The sequence below is a fragment of the Melozone crissalis genome, unplaced genomic scaffold, assembly GCF_028551555.1.
Source record: "Melozone crissalis strain CALT ecotype California unplaced genomic scaffold, PUWL_Pcris_2 ptg000036l_1, whole genome shotgun sequence".
Classification (NCBI taxonomy): Eukaryota; Metazoa; Chordata; class Aves; order Passeriformes; family Passerellidae; genus Melozone; species Melozone crissalis.
The window spans coordinates 10,786,041-10,807,797 of NW_026535814.1; the positions used below are offsets into that span (position 1 = coordinate 10,786,041).

The 21,757-nt window shown below is 37.1% G+C and overlaps 1 protein-coding gene across 4 annotated transcripts in view; it reads right to left on the reverse strand.

Moving 5' to 3' along the window:
* NIPBL (NIPBL cohesin loading factor) overlaps positions 1-21,757 on the reverse strand; it is a 147,641-nt gene that overhangs the window by 86,441 nt on the left and 39,443 nt on the right. For all 4 annotated transcript variants that reach the window (XM_054283263.1, XM_054283264.1, XM_054283261.1 and 1 more), the window contains exons 2-4: positions 12,698-12,841; positions 10,026-10,191; positions 8,760-8,890 (exon numbers count right to left, since the gene is read on the reverse strand). In XM_054283263.1, coding sequence (XP_054139238.1) covers positions 8,760-8,890; positions 10,026-10,191; positions 12,698-12,761 — 361 coding nt within the window. In that variant the 5' untranslated portion in view covers positions 12,762-12,841. The remainder of the gene's footprint in view (positions 1-8,759; positions 8,891-10,025; positions 10,192-12,697; positions 12,842-21,757) is intronic.

Genomic DNA, 21,757 nt, shown 5'->3' on the forward strand with positions numbered 1-21,757 from the left:
GTACAAGTATTTTAGACAGTTAGACAAAAGTCCTCAGTATGAAAATGTTGGAAGATTTTCGTTAATCCTACAGTTGCTAACACCAATTTCAATTACTACAATAATCACACATGCAAAAGTATTTTCAGAAGCCTTCAGAACCTTCAGAAACCTTCCCTGTCACCCTCTTTTCTCCTCTACTTTCTCCAGCAGAGACAGTAATAATCCTGCAGGAATTAAGCCATTACTACCTCCCAGTAGGTGACAAATTCTGCATTCCATGTACTACTAATACTATAGCACACTAATACTGGGCCTGAACAGGAGTTAAAGTCCTGTGTGGTGTTAAAAAAGTTAGGTATTTCGATACCTCAATATAAGTACATTTCAGTGTCCGGAGTAACAGACAGGGACTCCTCAACTTCCACAAAATTTGTTTAAATGGATGCTGGTTGCCTCACATAGAGGCACGTGAACATGAAATCCCACGGATTTTTTATGCTGGAAGGAGCACCCAGCATGCCCGCTGCCCCCTTCACCTCTTACTGCCACTCTCAACACAGCTAGGTACAACATTTCAGCCAAACAAGTAACATTCCTGTACAGAAAGCTGACATAATGTAACCGTATCAGCATGAACTATTGTCCTCAAGTGACTTCGTGATACTTGTATCCCCATTCATCTGTTTAGCCCAGAAATAAGTTTTGCACCCTAAGACTTGTTCCAAGAGCAAATGGAGGAGAGAAGAAGCGCACAGTTTGTTCGGAGGAGAGAAGAAGCGCACAGTTTGTTATCAGAAACTGCACTTGCCCCCCTGCATCCTTCTCCTGTGCTGTTTTCTGCAGCACAGACAGACAGCTGGACAGAGCTCTCCTTTCCTTTTAGTCAGTTTGTAGCCAGGTGATGCACAGAAGTACCTGGACTGTGCCTTTTCTTTTTCTTGGAACTGTTCAAACTTACTCTAGAGTGAACATCCAGAATGGCACCAGGAGCTCACACCTGTGGCGGACCAGGGCCTAGGATGCTGCATTCCAGCACGGCAGGGACTGACAAAACACTGAGTGAGCTGAGCTACAGCCCACGAAGGGAACTCTCTGAGTTTGTCATCTCTTCAGAGCAGTGAGGTCATTTTTTGTGCTGGTGAATGCTTTGCATGTTAAATAAACAGGTTTTTTCCACTTTTCTCCAAAGAAGTATTTTTCCAAACCAGTTGGGTAGGAACACTGTTTGAACTGCCTTCTAAAGAAACCCCTTTAGAGGTTTTCTCTCAAATGTGTCCTAAACCAGGACAAATACCTTTTTTTGGCACTCAAAGTGAGGTTTGAGGAAGTGGAAAAAGCCTGTACTGGCTGCATTTTAGTTGCACTTTCACTGTATCGAGATAAAGTAATCAGTAGCTATGTTGCTTGAATTCATGATGTCTCTCTGGGTGGAAGCCTTTACTTGTTTCTAGTCCCCAGGCTTTTTAAAGTTTTAATACCTTTCTAGTCCCTAGGCTTATTTTCTCATCTGGAAATAGCTCCAGTATTGTCCCTAAAACACAGTTTTTATAGTAGAGGGGCATGGATTAGAACAGGTATTGCACTGGGTTTGGTGATAATGATTTATAGGGAGTTTACTAAGATACTAGAGCCTATTTAAGACAAGTATGGTTTCTTCATCCTACCCTGCATTCTAGTTCCAGCAGCATGTTTTGGGAGCTCATAGGTAATTGCACCCAGTTTCTTAGAAGAAGAGCAAGGGATGAGGCTTTTCAGCCTTCCCTTTCCTTCTTCTCCTTTGAACACCTTAACTCACTTTTTCAGAATGTTCAGTTTCCCCTGAATGTTAAAGGGACCACCTTCCTAGTATTTAATCTGGTAAGCTTCCTCTATATGGTCTGCAGCTCCTCTAGAATGGAGGCTGAGATGTCCAAAGGAGTTAATGAGACCCCTGACCCAGAAACAGATCCAGGTGTAGAAAATAGGAGAGAATGGGTCCAATCCTGAAGGAATTTTCTGATCCCCCAGCCTAAGAATTTTCACATTAACAAATTCAGAACCCAAACAAGGTGGGGAAATATCTGGAAGAGAACTGCCATAATGACTTGAAGGAAAAAAAGATAATTGCAATAAGCTGGGCCCTGGCCTATGCTTATCACATGCCACTAGATACTGTAGGGCAGCAGATACAGGCGAGGGGCAGGGAGATAAATCAGCAGCTACCCCAGTCACTCAAGCTGCAGCCAACACCCCAGCTACTCAGGTTGTAGCTAAACCAGACAGTGAGTGTAAGCCACTGGCAGTCGCCGCAGGAAAGAAGCGCACAAGCAAAACTGATCAGGCAGTGATTGATGATGATGATCTGGGAGAAGGACCCTCAGTGCCAATTCCTGACACAAGTCAGAGTCAAAGCTACTGACACAAAATCAGAAGGCAAAGCAAATGACTCAAGATCAAAAGTCACTTTTGAGTCCTTTTCCCTGAAGAACCTTCATAGCCTAAGAAAAGATTACACTTAATGACCTGATGAATCTGTAATTAGTTGGTTAGTCTATCTTTGGGATGCGGCAGGCAAGGCTACAATTCTGGATAGTACTGAAGTGAGGCATTTGGGATCCCCGTCACTTGATCCTGTCATTGACCAAGGAATGATGAGGGGGGCTAACCCTCACAGCCTCTGGGCACAAAGATATCTGCATAAGGACAATCTCTATATGCAGCAAACCCCATGGAAGACCACAGAAGAAGGGATTCAATGCTTGAGAGAAATGGCAGTGACAAAAACAGTCTTCTCAGATGACCTAAACACTTTAAATCCAGACTTGGTACCATGTACATCTGTGACGTGCCAAAAACTTATACGACTTAGGCTACAAAAATACGCTCCTGCTTCAGCAATAACGAAGTGCGGTAACAGGGAGGAGACTGTGCTCTATACGGCAAGGAAGCTCCGAGCACATGCAGATGCTGTACATGGCCCAACACATGCCAGAATCGCAACTGTGAAAACATGTCTGCAGAACTTAGAGGATAAGATAGAGGAGAATCACGAGAAACCCAGAGAGGAGATTAGAGAAGAAATGAAAGAGGGTTTTCTCCAAATCTCAGCAGTACAGATCAGAAGCTCTAGTATCAAACGCAGATGTCCCTCAGATAGGGAGAGAAGCTACACCCCATGAACTGAGCTGTGGTTTTTCCCATGTGATTGTGGAGAAAACATGAGGAGATAGGATGGAAAATCTACTGCTCTGGCAGGATTGGTGCTTAAATGAAAAGACAGCAAGACTCAGAGAAGAAGTTCCACCAAAAAAGAAGCAGCTCCAGTAGCCTGTAGCCAAACTACCAGGTATGATGATAATGACGTGTCTAATCCCCTTAAAAACCTCCAAGACATACACTCGAGGAGAAAAGGATAACCAAGATTAGAGAGGCCCTGCCTTTAACCAGGTAGAGAGTAGAGAAAATAATATTTTTTATACTGTGTGAATTCATTGGCCTAGCACATGAAAACCACAAAAATATGAAGCCTTAGTCAACAACAGTGCATATTAATCCCATTGAGACATGGGGGAGCAAAATCTATTTCTATTGCTGGTGTGACAGGGGCGTCACAAGACTTGAGTTTGGTAGAAGCTAATATAAGCCTGACTGGAAATGAGTGTAAGAAACATGCTACTGTGACTAGCCCAAAAGCCCCATGCATTTTACACAAAGATTTCCTCCAAAGTGAGTATTTAAAAAACCCAAAGGGACTCAGGTGGGTGTTTAAGATAGAAGCTGTTAAGACTGAGAGCGTCAAACAACTGAACACCTTGCCTGGACTATCAGAAAACCCAGCTGCAATAAGACTTCTGAAGGGAGAAGAGCAATGAGTACCAATTGCCACTTTGACAGTGCACTGCTGGCAGTACAAAACAACTATGTGATTCCCACCCATAACATAATCTGTAAGCTAAAGAGATGAAGAGTGATCAGCAAAAACCCACTCACCTTTCAACAGCTCATTTAACCTATATGCAAACCTGAAGGAGAAATGGAGACTGACTGTGAACTATCATGCCTTAAACTAAGTGACTCCACTATTGAGTACTATATGCCAGACACATTAGAGCTCCACTACCAGCTGGAGTCCAAGGCCGTGATATGGTATGCCACTATTTTCTCCATTCCTTTAACAACAGAATGCAGGCCTCGGTTTATCTTCACATAAAAGGGAATGCAGTACACCTAGAACCAACTGCCCCCGGGGTGAAAGCACAGTCCTACCATCTGCCGTGGACTGATCAAAGCTACCTTAGAAAAGGGTAAAGCTCCAGAACATCTGCAATACATTGATGACATCACTGTGTAGGAGAGCATAGCAGCAGAAATGTTTGAAAAAGGAGAAAAAAAATCATTCAAATTCTTCTAAAAGCCAGTTTCACTGTCAAAAAAAGCAAAGTTAAGGGATCTGCTCAAAAGATCCAGTTCCTGAGAGTAAAGTAGCAAGATAGACTGTGTCAAATTCCCACTGATGTCATCAACAAGATCACAGCAATGTCTTCACCAACACAAACGAAATATAAGCTTTCTTAAGTGCCCTAAGTTTTTAGAGAAGGCATATTCCTAAACACAACCACATTGCAAGCCCTCTCTACCTGGTCACCTGCAAGAAGAACTTAGAGCTTTCCAGTGGAGCCCTAAACAACAACAAGCCTTCACCCAGATCAAGCAGAAAATCATTAATGCAATAGTCCTTAGCCCAGTCAAGACAAGACCAGATATAAAGAATGTGCTCTTCTCTACAGCTGGAAGCCATGGTCTGCCCTAGAGCCTTTAGCAGAAAGTGCCTACTAAGACTGAAAGTCAACAACTATGATTTTAAAGTCGAAGCCAACTACAGGGTCTAAAGCCAACTACACTCCATCAAAGCAAAAACTTTTAGCGGCCTACGGCAGAGTCCAAACTGCCTCAAAAGTAGTCGGCACTAAAGCACAACTCCTGGGGCCCCGACTACCAGTGCTAAGGTAGATGTTCAAAACAGAAGTTACCTCTATCCACCATGCTACCAAAGCCACACAGAACAAGTATAGTGCTCTAATAATACAGCACACCAATATTAGAAACCTAAATCACCCTGGGATTTTAGAGATCATTACAAATTGGCCTAAAAGTGAAAACTTTAGTCTCACTAATGAAGAGAAACAAGAAATGACACAGGCTAAAGAAGCTCCACCATACAACCAACTGCCGGCAGAAGAAACATGTTATGCTGCTTTTACTAATAGTTCCTGTTGCATTGTAGGGATGAAACGAAATTAAAAAGCAGCTGTATAGAACCCAACACAACAAGTCACAAAATCTACAAAAGGAAAAGGTAGATCAAGCCAACTCATTAAACTCAAAGCCATTCAACTAGCCCTAGACACTGCTAAAAGAGAGAAATAGCCAAAGCTCTACCTCTACACTTAATTCATACAAGTAGCCAATACTCAGTGGGGATAGTTAGAAAAAAAAGCCAATTAACAGTGTAAAACAAAACCAATTTAGGCTACTAAAGAGTAAAAAGACATACTACCAAAATAGAGAAACTACCTATAAAAGTCTGCCATGTAAATGCCCATATCCCCAAGAGTAAAGCTAATGAGGAGCACCAAAACAATCAACAGGTAAATCAGGCTGCAAAAATAAAAGTGTCAAAAACAGACTTAAATTCGCAACACAAGAGAGAGCTGTTCCTAACTAACTAGGCTAATGATGCCTCAAGTCATCAAGGTAAAGGTGCCTCTCATAAGTAGGCACAAGACGAAGGAGTAAATTTGACCATAAACAGTATTTCTCAAGTTATTCATGACTATAAGACGTGCACTGTGATCAAACAAACCAAGCAGCTAAAACCCCTACAATATGGTAGGCAGTAGTCCAAATAGAAGCACGGGTAGGCCTGGCAAATTAACTACATCACACTGCCCCAGACACGCCAAGGTAAGCACTATGTGATCACAATAATAAAAGCCACCACAGGATGGCTGGACACCTACCCTGTGTCTCATGCTACAGCCTGTAACACCATTCTAAGCCTTAAGAAACAAACCTTTTAAAGGCACAGTACCCCTAAAAAAATTAAATCAGACAACAGGACTCCTTTCAAAAACAGCCTTATCAACACCTAGACTAAAAAACATGGCATTAAGTGACTATATCATATCCCCTACCACACACCAGCTACAAGCAAAATAAAAAAGTACAATAGACTGTCAAAAACCACCTCAAAACCACTCAGTAACAGATCTTACAAAAATTAAAAGCAACATCTAGCAAAGGCCACCTAATTAGTTAATACCTCAAGTTCCACCAACCAAGCAGGCCCTGCCCAATCTGAGCCCCTGCATATAGTAGACAGAAACAAAGTCCCAGTGATGCACGTCAGAGGTTTGTTAGAAAAGACAATAAAGATCAGTTCTGCCTCAAGTACAAACAAATGCAGTCATAGAGTTATCTTTGCTCAAAATCCAAGTTATACATAGTAGATAATTCAGAAAGATGAAACAACACAATGTGTACCTCAGGGAGATCTGATTATTAAGTAAGAACCATATGCAAATATCACTGTTTACTAAATATTACTGCCATTGTCTAGATATAGCTACATACTACATGTATATATGTATTGTATAATGTATGTGATTATGAAGTTAGAATATATGCTAGTTTTAGTACTAAGCTAACAATATAGAGATAAGGAATAGAATGTCCCATGGTGACTTTATGGTGCTTGTATCCCCATTCACGTGTTTAGCCCAGAAATAAGTTTTGCACCTTTAAGACTGATTCTGAGAGCAAAAGAGGAGAGAAAAGAAGCACAGTTTGTTATAAAAAACTGCACTTGCTCCCCTGCATCCCTCTCTCCTAGACTATGTTATCTGCAACACAAACACACAGCAGGACAGAGCTCTCCTTTGCTTTTAGTCAGTTTTTATCTAGCTAAGGCATAAAAGTTCCCTAGACTATGTTTTTCTTTTTCTTAGAACTGTTCAAACCTACTCTAGACTAAAAACCCAAAAAACCCACCGGGGCCTAAGACACTGGATCCACTGTCGGAAAGACTAATAGAAAACAAAGCAAGCCAAGCTACAGTCCACTAAGGGAACTTTCTGAGTTTGTCATTTCTTCAAAGCAGCAAGAAATTTTATTGTTTAATATTGTTCATTCTTTATGTTAGTGAATACTTTGCCTGTTAAATAAACAGGTTTTTTCCACTCTTCTGCAAAGAAATCTTTTCCCAAACCAGTTAGAAGAGGGGCTGCTTAAATCTGCTTTCTAAAGGAACCCCTTAGAGGTTTTCTCCCCAGTTTGCCCTAAACCAAGACAACTATACAGACAAAGTTTCAATTTTGTGGTTGAAGTACAGAGTGCTCTTTTTAAGGACTTAAAAAAATTTATCTATTTGTTTTCTCCTCCCTAATTTAAAACATGCTTTGAATCACAAATGTGGTAGTTTCTGGGTTAAACAAATGACAGAAAACATATAATTAATTTTCTAATGCAATTCAAAAAAATCCCCTAATTAACTTAAATCTATGATGGAAAGCTCTCACTTCTCTATCTCTCTTATAGACGGCAGAGACAAGACATGGAAGGCCCAGTCCAGGTAATTTAACAGAAAAAAAGAAAGAAAAAACCCCAAAACTAAACTAAACACTCCCCAACAACAAAAAAACAGGTTTTCCAAAGCTTCCAGACAGGTACCTATATATGTGATAATGATGTAATGAAAAAGAAGTAAAAACAAGCCCCAAACACTGGGTCTGTAATGGATTTGAAATTAGTCTGTGGCCATTAGCACTACAGTACGTTTTACTTTTTACATTGTTGTCATATTACTACATAGCACAGAAAACACCATCCTTGCAGAAACATTACTAGAATGAGATTCCCTACATATTACTCCCAGTCTTACAGCAATTTTTCTTCTTCTAAAAAAGTGATATGCATAAATCCATTTTAGCATTCCTACCAAATGGAAAAGAATGCACTTCATAAAAACATAACTCAAGTTACAAGTTGCATAAAAAATCTTGTACAACTAAACTGTACTACAGCAGCATACATGCTTTAACTAGGATGGCTCAACAACAGGTGATTTTTCAGTTAGATACATATTCTTATTAAAAAGTGCATGTGTTAAGTTTTTTCCTTTTACACGCAGAAGTGCACTTGAGTTCTTGCATAAATGTAAAAACATTATTGAAGTAACTGACATTTATGGAAAGATGCATAAGGTTTTAGTCTCCCAAAATGCATAAATAGCTTAGAGCTGTAGGGCACCACAAGTTACTAAGATGAGGAATGGCACGGAGGAACTATTAAGGATGCCTCAGTCAACCTTATTCCTTACTCCAGAATGGTTAAGAACTCTCACTGCAGTGATACACTAGAATCATATAGATTTTCAGTAAGATCAACACATATGTTTTCAACTTCAATTATTTACCAAGACAAACATATGAACATATGAAAGCATAAAAAATTCAAAATAACACTGTTTCAAAATAAAATCCAATTACTTATTCTAGAGATTACACTTTGAGGTGAAATGAAACATTTTTTAGAATAATACCTGGTAGCTTTTATTTTCCATCTTTTTACTATACAATTGCTCTTAAAAGATGTTAAGGTACATAGCTTTAAATCACTATCAAACACAAGGCAAGGCATAAATACGACCACTGTGCTCCATATATATTTGTGGTTAGTATCAGTCCCCTAGATTTACAGAACAACATGAAATTAATCAATAGATAATCAAAAATCCTTACCGCTTTGTACCCCGTATCTGTTTTGCATGCTTTTCTCCCTGAAAACATTAGGATTCCTTGCCAGAATAGCCTGCAGCAAGACTGGTATATCTCCTTCTGGATCATCACTGCCAAGGTTATCTTTCAACTCTCTGGAATTGTGGAAGTAAGCAAATAAAGAGGCAAATGCATTTTCAAATTATAAGAAACTATGAGTCAAGTAAAAAAAAACAAAAACCAAAAAAACCAAAAAAAAAACCAAAACCAAAATGAAAGAAGACAATTTACTGTTAAAATATATGAAAAATCAAGTCTGCAAAGCACTGCTTCCTGCCTCTAGTTTTTTTCACCCTCTTCCTTAAGGAATGGCAGAAGAAATATTCCTGCAAGTCCTCCCAATTATTTTCCGTTACTAAGCTCTTACATATATGTGGCTGTCAGTTTAAGATTCTCATACGAAGCATCTTAGGCACATTTTTATATTGTGGTCATCTCTACAAAAGAGCACTTTGGCATAACACCAAGAACATATTATTGTAGGAGTGAAAATAACATATGTATCAATGTATAACATTCAGGTAACTGTAATATTCCGGTTTCAACCCAATGCTCTGAAAATCTTTTTACTTTGAAAAGGGGAAATTGGCATATCTTTGAGATCACAGGATTCCCTGTGAACCATAAAGAAATGTAATGGATTTTCTATAAATGCATCTGTCCACTCACTTCTTGTATGCTTTGAGGACTTTTAAAAGCTACTTCCATTTGAACAAAACAGTTAAGGAAACAACAGTGTTGTCAACATAAAACAATTCAAGGGACACCAGGGAGAAATAAAAAAAAAACAACAAAAAGAGAACACATTAGCATACTTAATGGCTCAGTTGCTAAACTACTGAAGTTCAATACCTAATCAGAACTGACACCTAATCAGGTGTCAAAATTTTTCTTGGGTATGCAATTTGTCTGTGTGCATTAGTGACTGATAATGAACGCAAATTAGTATTGCCCGATCAACACCATAAAGTCTGCACTCTAACCTACCAAGAAGGGAATAAGCGTTAGGTCTGTAAAATAACTCCACAGTTAGGTGTAAGGGCTGATGGACAATTATTAACATTGTCTGAATGAAACATCTGACTCTTATATTGCAGCCACTTACTAAGCAAGCCTAAGGAAAAACCTGCACATTCTAATTTTCATATTCTCACAAACATCCTCAATCCAGTAAATTTTCATTTCAAGGAGTAAGGATGGTGATCTGATGTAGAAGTTCAAAATACATACATGTGATCTGTTGACACCTGATTGAGACTGTGGACGAGCTGTGAAACCAGATTTTCATCCCTGCAAGCCAGAAGGCAGTTCACCTCTTCAGCTATCCGTCCATTGAAAAGCAGGCTTTTTGTTGTGGTAGCAGGTAAAGGTGATGGAAGAGGCAGCTGGTTCAAAACTGTTTTTAGAAAAGAGGAAATACTTTATAATCATTTCATGAGACACAAACATACAAATGTGGACACCCCCTTACTCTCTTACGAGATTAAGAAAGAAAACCCGACAACTAGATTTAAAACACAGGGAACACTTCTGAATTTTTTTAATTCTTAAATTCACACAAAGAAACACACATCCCCACTCACATACCCATAACTGGACTATCTAAACACTCCAGAATATTAAGCTCTTTATTACATTATGGCACCCTTCTCCTGGAGCCAAAAGCATTGATAAAAAAAAAGGAAATGCAAAATTTTTGTAGTTACATGAAGTACTGTAAGGGCATTGAGGATTTCAGTTTTCTACTCTGATCTCAATATTTAATTAGTGTTACCACTTTATCATAAAGTCTTTAAAGAAAAACCAAAAAAACCCCAACTAATCAGAAAAACCAAACAACCCAACAACCAATTAAACACACTAATTAAATTCACAGTTTATTCTTCTCTTCTTGTATTTATTCTTATGTAAACCATCTTCTCAAGACAGTCCTAGTATTGTTGGTTGGTGTGCTCATTGAAATGTCAATTCAGTCAGAAAAACTTACTCAGAAATCTCATGAAAAGATTTAGTGAAAACACTATTTCAATCAGATTATAAGCACATTTCAATTTCTTAGAGCATCTTTAGATCTTAAGACATAACAAGGAAGTGTACATATAAGAAGGTTTGACCCAGATGATTGTAGAGTTACACAGACCAGAGGAGGTTAAGCCAGGAGCAGCCAAAAGGCTAGATAAAGAGTAAGGCCACCTCAGCTGGTTCAGGAAAACAAGCTGACTCTTGGCTTGGTAAGAGTCAGCTTGGCTGACTCTGAGCTTACTCTCAGCTGGTAATTGCAAGTTACCAGGCTGATCACATCCCTGAGATCAAGGTTTTAACTGAACCATTACAAACAATTTCAGAAAAAAACTCCAATCAAAGTGAAACATATTTTTTGATTCTTTTGTATTTTGAAATTGAAAAAGTGGGGTGATTCCAGCATTTTTACCCCTTATAATGTATATAATTGCTGTACTTAGGAATAAATTACAATTCAAATAAAAGTTTGTAATATATTAATATCAATAGCTTTCATTACTTGCAGCAGATTACCTTGAATGTGCCTGAAACTTTGAAAAATTAGCAAGATCAGCAAAACATATTGATTATGCTTTAGCATCAATTTAGCTAGCCTACTCTACTGCCTTCAGGATGATCATATCATCCATGTTTTCAGGGCAACTGGCCTTGTCCATTACAGTTCCGTGATTAAAGGAACTCTTGCACCAGAATTTGATCAGTGATTTCCACCAGTTAAGCAACCTTACCTGCAAACACTTAATTCTGGAAAACTCTCCATAGCCAGAAACCTATTATTTGCATCCTGATGGTCTGATATTAGATGGACATGGTCATACACAGATACACACTTAAATACATAACCGGCATCTTTCACTTCAATACTCCAGAATATACCAGAAGTACATGAAGTGGGTTTTTCCTCCAAAACATCTTTCTTTTTTACTGTGAGCAATTAAATTCAATTGCTAGATATATACTTCCAGTGTTTCTTGGAAAGCCTCCAATTTTCAACAGTGTAACAACAGAAGTGCTTAGAAGAAGCACCTAAGGTCACTGCGTCCAATTACAGACAACTGAGCTACAAAATCTTTCTTACACTACTACTACATAAATAAGATGCCTCTCTGTCCCAGCTGCTCTTACTGCAATGGTTGTCCCAGGTCCTCACTATAGATTTATAAATCTCCTCTTAGTTTTCACTAGAAATTATTTTTTGGTCACATTATAATGATTTGGTTTTGTGTCAATATCAGCTTGTAAGGTAAATAGTTATTTTTCTTTCCTTGCATATTTTCTTCCTCACGTACTTAAAGTCAGCATACACACTTCACATGCTCCCTTTGCTGGCTGAACAGCAAAGAAAAAACACTCAAGTTCAGCTGCTTATTTTTATTCTAGCAGTCATTTTGTGCCCCTACTAACTAGTTCAAAATTAATGAACTAGTTTCAAAGTTTATTCAGTACATTCTACAACTCTCTTGACTAGTTGCACATCAGTCTAATCCTGTGTCTCTGTCTTTTTAGCGAAGATGATGGGATGCATGTTTTAGAAGCACTTTATCATTAATATATTTTTCTTTATTTGTATGGTACCCAGATATGTTACTAAATGATGCTGCAAACAAATAATGAATTCCTATATTTTGTTTCAGGTTTCCCTTAAGGGTTTTTTTTTAACCTGCATTTCACTTTATGCCTAAATACGCATGGTTTTATTGGATAGACTTTTACAATTAAAGCAATAATAAAGCTAACATATTTAATGATAAGTCTGATTTTAAACAGATTTAACTGTAAGAACTTTAAAAATAAAACTATTTTAGAATTTTGAAAATGCAGATATTTACCAAAGAGGTAGAAAAAAACATAGCAAAGATGAGAAAAAGAAGAGTACTTACGGTCCGTAAGACTAGCAATCCCTGCAAGAGTAGTGATGGGAACATGAGGCATATCCCCATTCATCCTGAAGTTCTGGGAGAGTAGTGCCTACACAGATATTTCAGTTCAGGTGCCAGCTATCATTACTTCCCATCTCCCAAGCACTAAACACAAAACAAAAAGAACAAAACCAAATAAAATCTCTCAGTTTACTTTTTAAAAATTTTACATTCATTAACATAAATGAAACAGACCATACTACCTTTAGCTGCATACTAAGTAAATTTTTTCAAGAGTGGGTAGAACAGTGGAGATTCTAAGTAACAAGTGGCATTAGCAAATTAAAGGGCAAGCTTCCTTCTGGTCTCAGAAGCAACCTCTTCATCAAAAAAAAGATGCAAGATAAGGCAACAAAAAAAAATCCTTCAAGTTATTCAACACTGACTGAAAAACTGGTAACAAAACTTCTAACTGTTCATGCTGAAGTGTAATCACACTTAATGCATAACCAGTTTAAGTAATTAGCTGTTACATTCACTTCCCAGTATTGCAGAAGGCGGCATTTTCATAAAGAGACTAGTGAAACTAAAAGGAGTAATTTACAGATTCAAAAATAAAGAAGCAAAGATATTGACAAATACAAAATCTAAGTACATTATAGAAGTAGTAGCTATTTCAAAATTGATTTGACAATATCTCTTCAATACATAACTCTGTCTGGTCAAACTACTACCAGAAATTCTAATTACTCCTCTTGGGGAAAAAAACAAAGTTTTGCGACCACTGAATTAGCTCATATCTTTCCTGTAAATCAGCACATTTGATATTCAATAACAGAAAAAGCAATTAGTTCACTTGGATTTCACTAATTATAAAGATCCCAAACGTAAGTAAATCCACACTGCTAAAAGAAACCCAAAAACTGCAGTTCCAAACCATCAAACATCACACACTATAATCCCCTAGTACATTGTGAAATTGGCATGATTTTTCTGAAGACATTAAAGGAATTTGATATGTGGTTACCTGTTGCAGACAGGCATTTGTGTTGACAGGCTGTTGACAGTAAAGAGTCCTTACATAAGCATTTCTCTTACCTACTGAAATGCTGAAATCACAATTTACTTACTCTAAGCCTAGATTTTTGAGAATTACATATAAAATACATACCACTAGGTCCTTATAGGTTTTGATAATTGTATATAAAATACATACAAATTAAGCGATCCTTATAATTTCCTCAGTAATGTTTCTTAGTAACATTATTTCTTATGCCACACCAACATGACAACATATGGCAATATATAAAGCACCACTGCTTATGAATACATACAGACTCCAAGACAAGGAAAAGAAATGTTACAAGGCTTTTTGTGCTCAAAGTTTTCATCAGCCAGTGAAATTACCTTTTCAAATTTTCCCTAACTGCATGTTCTTTGAAAAACTGAGTTTAAACAGAACTGAGAGTGAATGACTTCCTTTGCCACAGCTGCCACAGTCTCATTCTGACCTAAATTACTTTTTTAAAATTAAAAATATAGTACATTGCCAATATAGTCAGTAAGGAAAATGCTACAGACAGATACTCTGCGTGGATTGCTGCGCTTGGAGTTTTTTTAAATCCAGGAGAAAACTTCCATCAGAACAGTTTCAAGTACTACTCAATACCCAAGTGTTTTTTATCCTAAATGAATACAAATATATGCAGAATTTCAGTGGTTGCCTAGTTCCACAAATAAGCAATTCTAAAAAAGAAATTTTAAGAATCAAAGAAAATATGCTAAAAGAGTCTCATAATGAGTCTGCAGCAAAAAACCCACAGGAGATAACACTTTTAAAATCCAAGTTTTCACTGAAAGCCTAGAAACTAAAGAACACCTTTCACACATAAATTGTATTTACTATAAAAATGTCATGTCTGATGACTTCTCCCGACTGAAACTGTATCAAAGGAAAGGCACGTCACTAGCCAGTATTATTGGAAATTTTTATGTAGCACAGAAACAATAAAATATAAGAAAAACAAAAAAGCCTATTCACTTTCACTTCCTCATCACATGAGGAAGCTCTTAACACAGAAACTCCTAATTCAAGTTCATTTCTAATTCAAGTATTACTGCCACAATAAAGAAAATTATAGAGATGTTATACAGGAACAATTCCTCCAAAATCACACACTTAAAATTAGAAACCTTCTCCACAGATATATGGTAAGAACCTGAACCTGGCAAAGTCCAGACCTCAGAGTAGAGCAAGTGCAGTGAGCAGGGGAAAAGTAAAGTTTACTCTTTGTAAGAGAAGAGTAAAAGGGGTTGGTTTGTTTAACTAACAAAACAAAGGTCAAGAGGGGATGTGGTTGCTCTCTCTAAGGCAGTCAAAGAAGGCTACAAAGGAAGAAAGGCACAGAGCAATGCTAACACAACAATAAATGGGCACATAAATGCAATCAAGAAGAAAACCAGAACAGAGTTTTTCACCATCAGAGTTGCCAATTTCTCCAATAGCCTTACATTAGTAGAGATAATCAACACCACTACTCCAAAGATGGATTGTACAGACGTTACAGAAGGGACAGGATGTGGTTGCCTGCACCAGCTGGGGGCTAAGCATGGCAATTCAAGAACTCCACCTTTGACATTATGAAGTTTCTGTAAGCATGATGAAATGAATAAACAGATGAGAGTAAACAAGAGAGAAAGAGAGACTGATGGGATTAAGTGATGGGATTAGTTTACAAAACAAACACAATATGAAGAAACCACATAGTCATATTTGGGTCCAAATACTAAATCTGTCATGTTGAGGGCAAATTTGCATCTGTTATAAAACTGGCAAACAAGGTGGGATTCAAATCTAGAAGCAGAGACCAAGATCCAGTGAAACTACACCTCAAATTTGATGCTACTGAGAACATAAGAAAACCCATTCATTTTAAGATTTTAAAATCCCAAGCAGTTAGGGGAATAAAGATCGACAGCTCAAGACAGTTGTTCCATATAAAACACCAGTACAGCATGTAACAATAGCTTGACTGTTAGACAAGTTTTGTTGGGGTTTTTCTCCCCTACCTCCATTCCCCAAATATAAAACGAGTTAAAAGTACTACTGTAGCAGCTTACTATTAGTCAAGAAGAACAATCATTTTCAACATCTAAAAACTTTCCATTGCCAGGATTGTTCAGTAGTTGTTAAAAATAGTGTAATATTTTTATCCTTTAACTGAAAAAATGAAATATTAGCTGAATTAAGAAAATCAAAGATCTGCAGCAGAAGGCTTTTAACCAATGTATTAGAATGTAGTGTAGCAGTTCAGAAAAAGTACCAATAAATCCAGTCTATATAAATGTATGAGGTCTTGTATATTTAGTATATAGGTATTTATGCTCTTGTTTCTTTATAAGAATGGATACCACAGAAGACATTTTTGGGAGGAAGGAACTGCAGTGAACAAAGGAAGCAACACAAAGAATCCCTCAGTGAAAGGAAAACCGTGAAATGGCAGCATATCTAAAGAATAACGCAGGAAAAAGTTATCATCGTAATATACACTAATATAGAAAAGTCAAGCCAACTTAGCAAGGAAAGTAGTATAAAAAAAGTTTAGGCTGTGGTTAATATGTACAAATTTAAAGTGTTACTTTTGTAAGTTATCCTCTTCCCTTTTTTTAATTTTTTTTTTTTAATTATCTATATTACCCTTTACTGCAAAGGCAAAATTAAGGGAGGAAGAGAGGATGAAAGTAAGCTGGGAACAATTTAAGTACAGACACTGACATCCAGCAAAGAGACACTAAAAGCATAAAAGGAAAAAAAAAACAACAACTCAAGCAAACAAAAAAAAATTACTCTGTAAAAATAAAATAAGAAATAGAAACAAACTGCAGTTGTATTTTTTCAGATATTGCAGCATTTAACTATCAATTAAATGATGAGAGGACTCTGACCACTGGTTATCATATAATGGTACAAGCTCTGCATTTATGAAACATTCGTCTTGGTTGAGAAACTGTCATGTCTCTAACAAAAACACCAGGTTTTCCACAGCTTTGCTGTGTGCATGCATGAGAAGAGTAAAAAACAAAACAAAAGGAAAATCTGTGTACGCAGTAATACAAAAAGGCTCAGCAGCAAAGCACAGTACTGGGCAGTTTCCTATGTATGCTTAAATGTTTCATTTCTCATTCTCCAGGGTGTTCTTTAACTTATTATATCTTCACATTTAAAACAATGTATTCTATGTAAGTGACCTGATATTTTCCAAGAAGCAAAAAGGTAGACTAAATTTTAAAGAAAAGCTATGATATTAGATATCTATACTTTTCTTTTTAAAATACATCCTATGAAGTAAAGTACTTCAAACAGTCTTGTTTTATTTTGCTTAGATTATGAAACCTTTATTTAGCATTAAAGTACTTTAAAAAGCAGTTTCAGTTTCCTATATGTTGAATAACATCATACAGATATAACCACAGCATCATGATCTTGACTTTTCCTCATCTGCATAAGAAAATTAAACTAGTATAACTATGTATTAGCTAATTCATAATTTAGATGAAGAGTGGACATTTTCTTTTAAATCAGCAAACCTGAATCACAAATTTATGAATCATTGTCTCTCAGTTTTAAACTTCTACATTTTGCAATAAGCTACTTTTCTTGTTTGTTATTACACAAATCTCTGCTATCAGTCCATAAACTATCCTTTAAAAATGCTTAAAGAATGAGAATCACAAGGAGAATAAATTAATATCCTTTAGTTCTCATACAGGTAAGATACTGTGACTGAGATACATCTGACAGATTTATCCACAAGAGGGCAGATTTCTGGTTTCTATTCCAGAGCTACAGTTTATACAGCGACACTAAGTTTCCACAACTAAATGCTTTCAAAAATACCTCACACATACTAAAGAAGGAGATATAGTTGACAAAACATAATCTAATACTTAAGTATCTGGGGAGGGGCAAGCATACACATTTACAATATAAAGCATTTAAAGCTGATTCAATCTCAAAAAAAGTCAGCATTGGAAATGAACAGTGAACATTTATTAATCAGCTGCCCGATGCAGCTCTCTAAGGTTAAAAGAGTAACACAAGAAAACATGAAGCTACTGTATATTTATTTAAGTTGACAGCCAAAGAGGTGGTTGCAGCATGTGGGTGGAGGTAAAGGAAAAGGGAGGGTGCAAACAGGGAAGAGTGTGTATGTGTGTGTGTACTAGTGAAATATGCATGTTTCATTCATAAAGTGATCAGACAGGAGAAACAGTGATGCTGACAAAACAAGTGAAAAATGAAGAAGTTTGAGATAAGGATTACCTAGTACAACTTCTAAACCAGTATTAGCATAATGTGTTTTCCTATAGTAGGTGCTCATATCAACACAAACTACAATCACGGTAAGAAAAAAAACCCTTAGTGAAAAATACTATATTATACAACTGTAAGTTGCTTACCAGTATAAAGCAATCTTTAGGAAAAAAAAATTAAAGCAGCCAGCTTTTTAATCTGTAATTACTACCCAATTCCTTTGGGCTCTGCTGCTCTGATTTGATAAACAATGACACTGATGTCTCTCCTGCCCATGCGATACCAGTGGCAGTGACACCACAATACACAAGAAGAGCAATCCCAGCACAAGCAGTGAAAGCACAGACACAATAAGACTGGTCTGTGGATTCAGCCAAAGACACCCCCTAATGCAGGAGCACGCGTATTTCCATCAGGATAAGCATCAGTCGTGCTCTGCACCTGTAAAAAGTATTTCTGGGGAAAGAAATAAAGGGAGTTGACACAATTGGACCATGCCCAAATTCAGACCAGGCCATTTGTAGAGAACAGATGCCTATAAGTAATTTGCAGCTTCCCAGATCTGTGGGACAGTGGGACTGAACACAGCTATGGCAAGTTTGCTGACACTGAGCTGTGTGATGCACTGCCATGATGGAGGGAAGGGGTCATCCACAAGGACCTGGACAGGCTTGACAAGTGGGACCATGCAAACCTTGTGAAGTGAAGCAGTCATGATACTAACCATCACTGAGAAACAAACATGAATGGAAAACATCAACCTACTTCAGCAGCTCATACACTTATTTCTCATCTGCAGTACGTTTTCCACATGCAATTTTTACTCCAATGAAGAAAGCAAAGCTCTTTTGAGTAAGCATAGCCCTTGTGCTTGCTCAGGCTCGTATCAGTGGCTGATATTAGATATAGTTCACTTTATTGGAAGAAAATAGCTAAGGGATGTATAGAAGAGCAAAAGCAAATCAGAGAGTTCATTTAAGTGAGCTCTGGCAAATGGAGAATACTTTAGGTTGCAATACCCATCTTCATTCATAAAATAGTTGAGATAGGTATTAGGGAGGAAGTAGCAGATTAATTTTTTCCAACTTTCTGGAATGTCTCATATTAGCTGTTAGTAGTGCTGCCCTTTCCTAAACACTGACATTTACTTGTATTAAAGATTTTTTCATCTCTTATTCAGCTGGAACTTAACCAGACAAAAAGCCTAGTGATTAAACACTGAATCAAAACCTACTTAATACAGTAGTCTCTTCCAATTTTTAATTTTGCATTTCTGCCCTTGAACTCTCTCAGATGCTATGTAAGCTTTACAAAACAAAACTGGTATGAAATTAATCTCTTGAGGCAGCAGCTGATTTTATACAAGTCTTCATGACAAACAATTTTTGCCTCTTTTATGACTTCGAAAATAAATTAAAATCCCTCCAAAGTTCTTCCATATACACTAAGAAAACAGATTCACCAGTATATCATTTCTTTAGTAATCCACAATAAACAGAAACATAAAATTCTATATAAACAGATTTAGTGAGCTGCATTTCAAAAACACATCAGTGCCTCTTCATACTACAATTAATATTGATCAGTGATATTTTGTTTGCCCTAATATTAATCTTGTAGCCTGTTTTTAAACTTTAACTTCTCCCACATACAGCACTGCAGGGAGTTAAGATGCTTCTCTTCTAAATTGCTGTATTACTTCCCCTCATGCTCTAAACACAATGAAGCAGTTCCTCCAAGCAAAGACTCTCAACTAGCCCTCTGTAACACATCCAGTTTCCCTCTCTCATATAAAATCCACTCCCACACGTCTCAGCTGCTGGATGAAGAGGGACAGCACATGCTACAGCCTCTTTCTCAATGGGAACACAAGAACCTCCTCTATTCAACAACCAATTTTCACAAACTAAACTGTCTTGAGGCTTCCAGCCCTTCCAATGATAACTGAAATTTTCTGACGCTGATGCTTTCCAAAATTATTGGGCTGAGGAACTTACAGATAAAGAGATGACTAATGATCAATAGGTAGAAAACTATTAAATTAAGTGGTGATTTTAGTGACTGTGTGCAGAAACACAGCAAGCTTTGGCTATACTGTCCTACTGTACACATTTGCACAACTATGGCAATGTAATTATTTTTGTCATTTTATAGCATTCCCTACTGAAAATTTGTTGTGTTTAGTTCATATTCATGAGGTATTATATATTGTTTATGCAGCATACAGAGTATATAGAAAGTATGCTAACATTTAAGAGACAAAACCCCCTAAATAATCAATGGAATTAAACAGTTTAATTAAGATTACTAATCTTGCAAAAACATATTGCTTCAGAAGGTTGAACACAAGAGCAAAGGTAACTTGCAAAAAAACCCAACTGCAGTGTTAGTGTCTAATAAATACAGTAACTGCATAGGGGCTTCAAGAGATTAAATTTTTCATATGTTTGATAGCTGATTTTAGTTAATGTTTGTGTTCCAAAATTGAGAATTACATAAGCCTTCTGAACATACACCATGCAACTTAACAATGCTAAAACTGTAAAGCTCGATGACTTTGTAACTACAATTAGTGTCAGGATTCCCTGATGTTTTCCTTTATGGCATTTAAAAAACTATCTTCCTACCCTATTTAGCTCAATCCCTATTAACATTATAAACAAAGAAGTTACAAATAAACCTGTGAAACTGTATCACTAGTCAGCCAAGATAGTCCTTTTTCCCAATTCCACATACACTCTGGTCAGCTAAACTTCTGAAGCACAATGAGCTCAAAAACAGCAGAGAAAACAAATGAAGAATAGCTGGGTGAAAAAAAAATCAAACACATTTAAAAGGTTATTAATAAACCCTGAAGCATAGTGCATGCAACATCTAGATGTATTGGGTTGAAATAACTGCTAATGAACTTAAGCTCAAATGAAGACCAGCTAACCATGAGCAATTTCGGCTAGACAGTAACAATCTGGCATCTCTCAACAGCTAGGAAAAATATTATTTTGGTGTTTGGTTTCGGTGTTTGGTCCTTGTAGGTCTGGGGATGGGTTCACAGTGCTACCTATGAAAGTGCCCTACGTAATCCTGAACTTCTGTTGCTGCTGCTAATTCTCCTACAGCTGCAGCAAAAACACGACAGAAGTTTGTTAAACTCAACAGCTGTACTGAAAGGAGGGATATATTTAAAAAAAAAAAAATCCTCTGAAATGGTGTCTCTTTGACCTTGCTGACCATCTTCCACATCCTCCCTTGATAGCCTGCAGATACTACAAATCGAAACAAAACCTACACAGGAAATGCACCAAGGACTTAGCAAAGCTGCTCACAGCCTAATGCAAGCTCATGCCTCCACCAAGGTTAAGCTCTGCAACTTCCAAAGTTTTCAAACTTCTGCAAGGGCATAAACAAACATTAAATCAAGAACAATTAGATGAAATTATGTTGGTTATGGACAAAAAAACTTGGGGATTTTCAATGTGTGGCCTGTCCATTTTAAACATTCTCAGTTCACCTTCACTGGGTACTGCAGCAATACAAAGAAACACAGAACAGCTGTCAACAGTGAAAACACACTTGTAGAAATCATAATTTAGAGCAAAACAAAAGGTAATTTTTTATATAGATAGGAATGCCATGACCCAGTTAGTATAAAACAAATTCAGTGAAGCACACTACTCTGAAGAAAATCTCCATTTCATAGAAATTCTCTAAAACATGCATATGATTTTTTTTCTTTAACAAACTTAACTAACTGACTCCAGTTTGGAAAT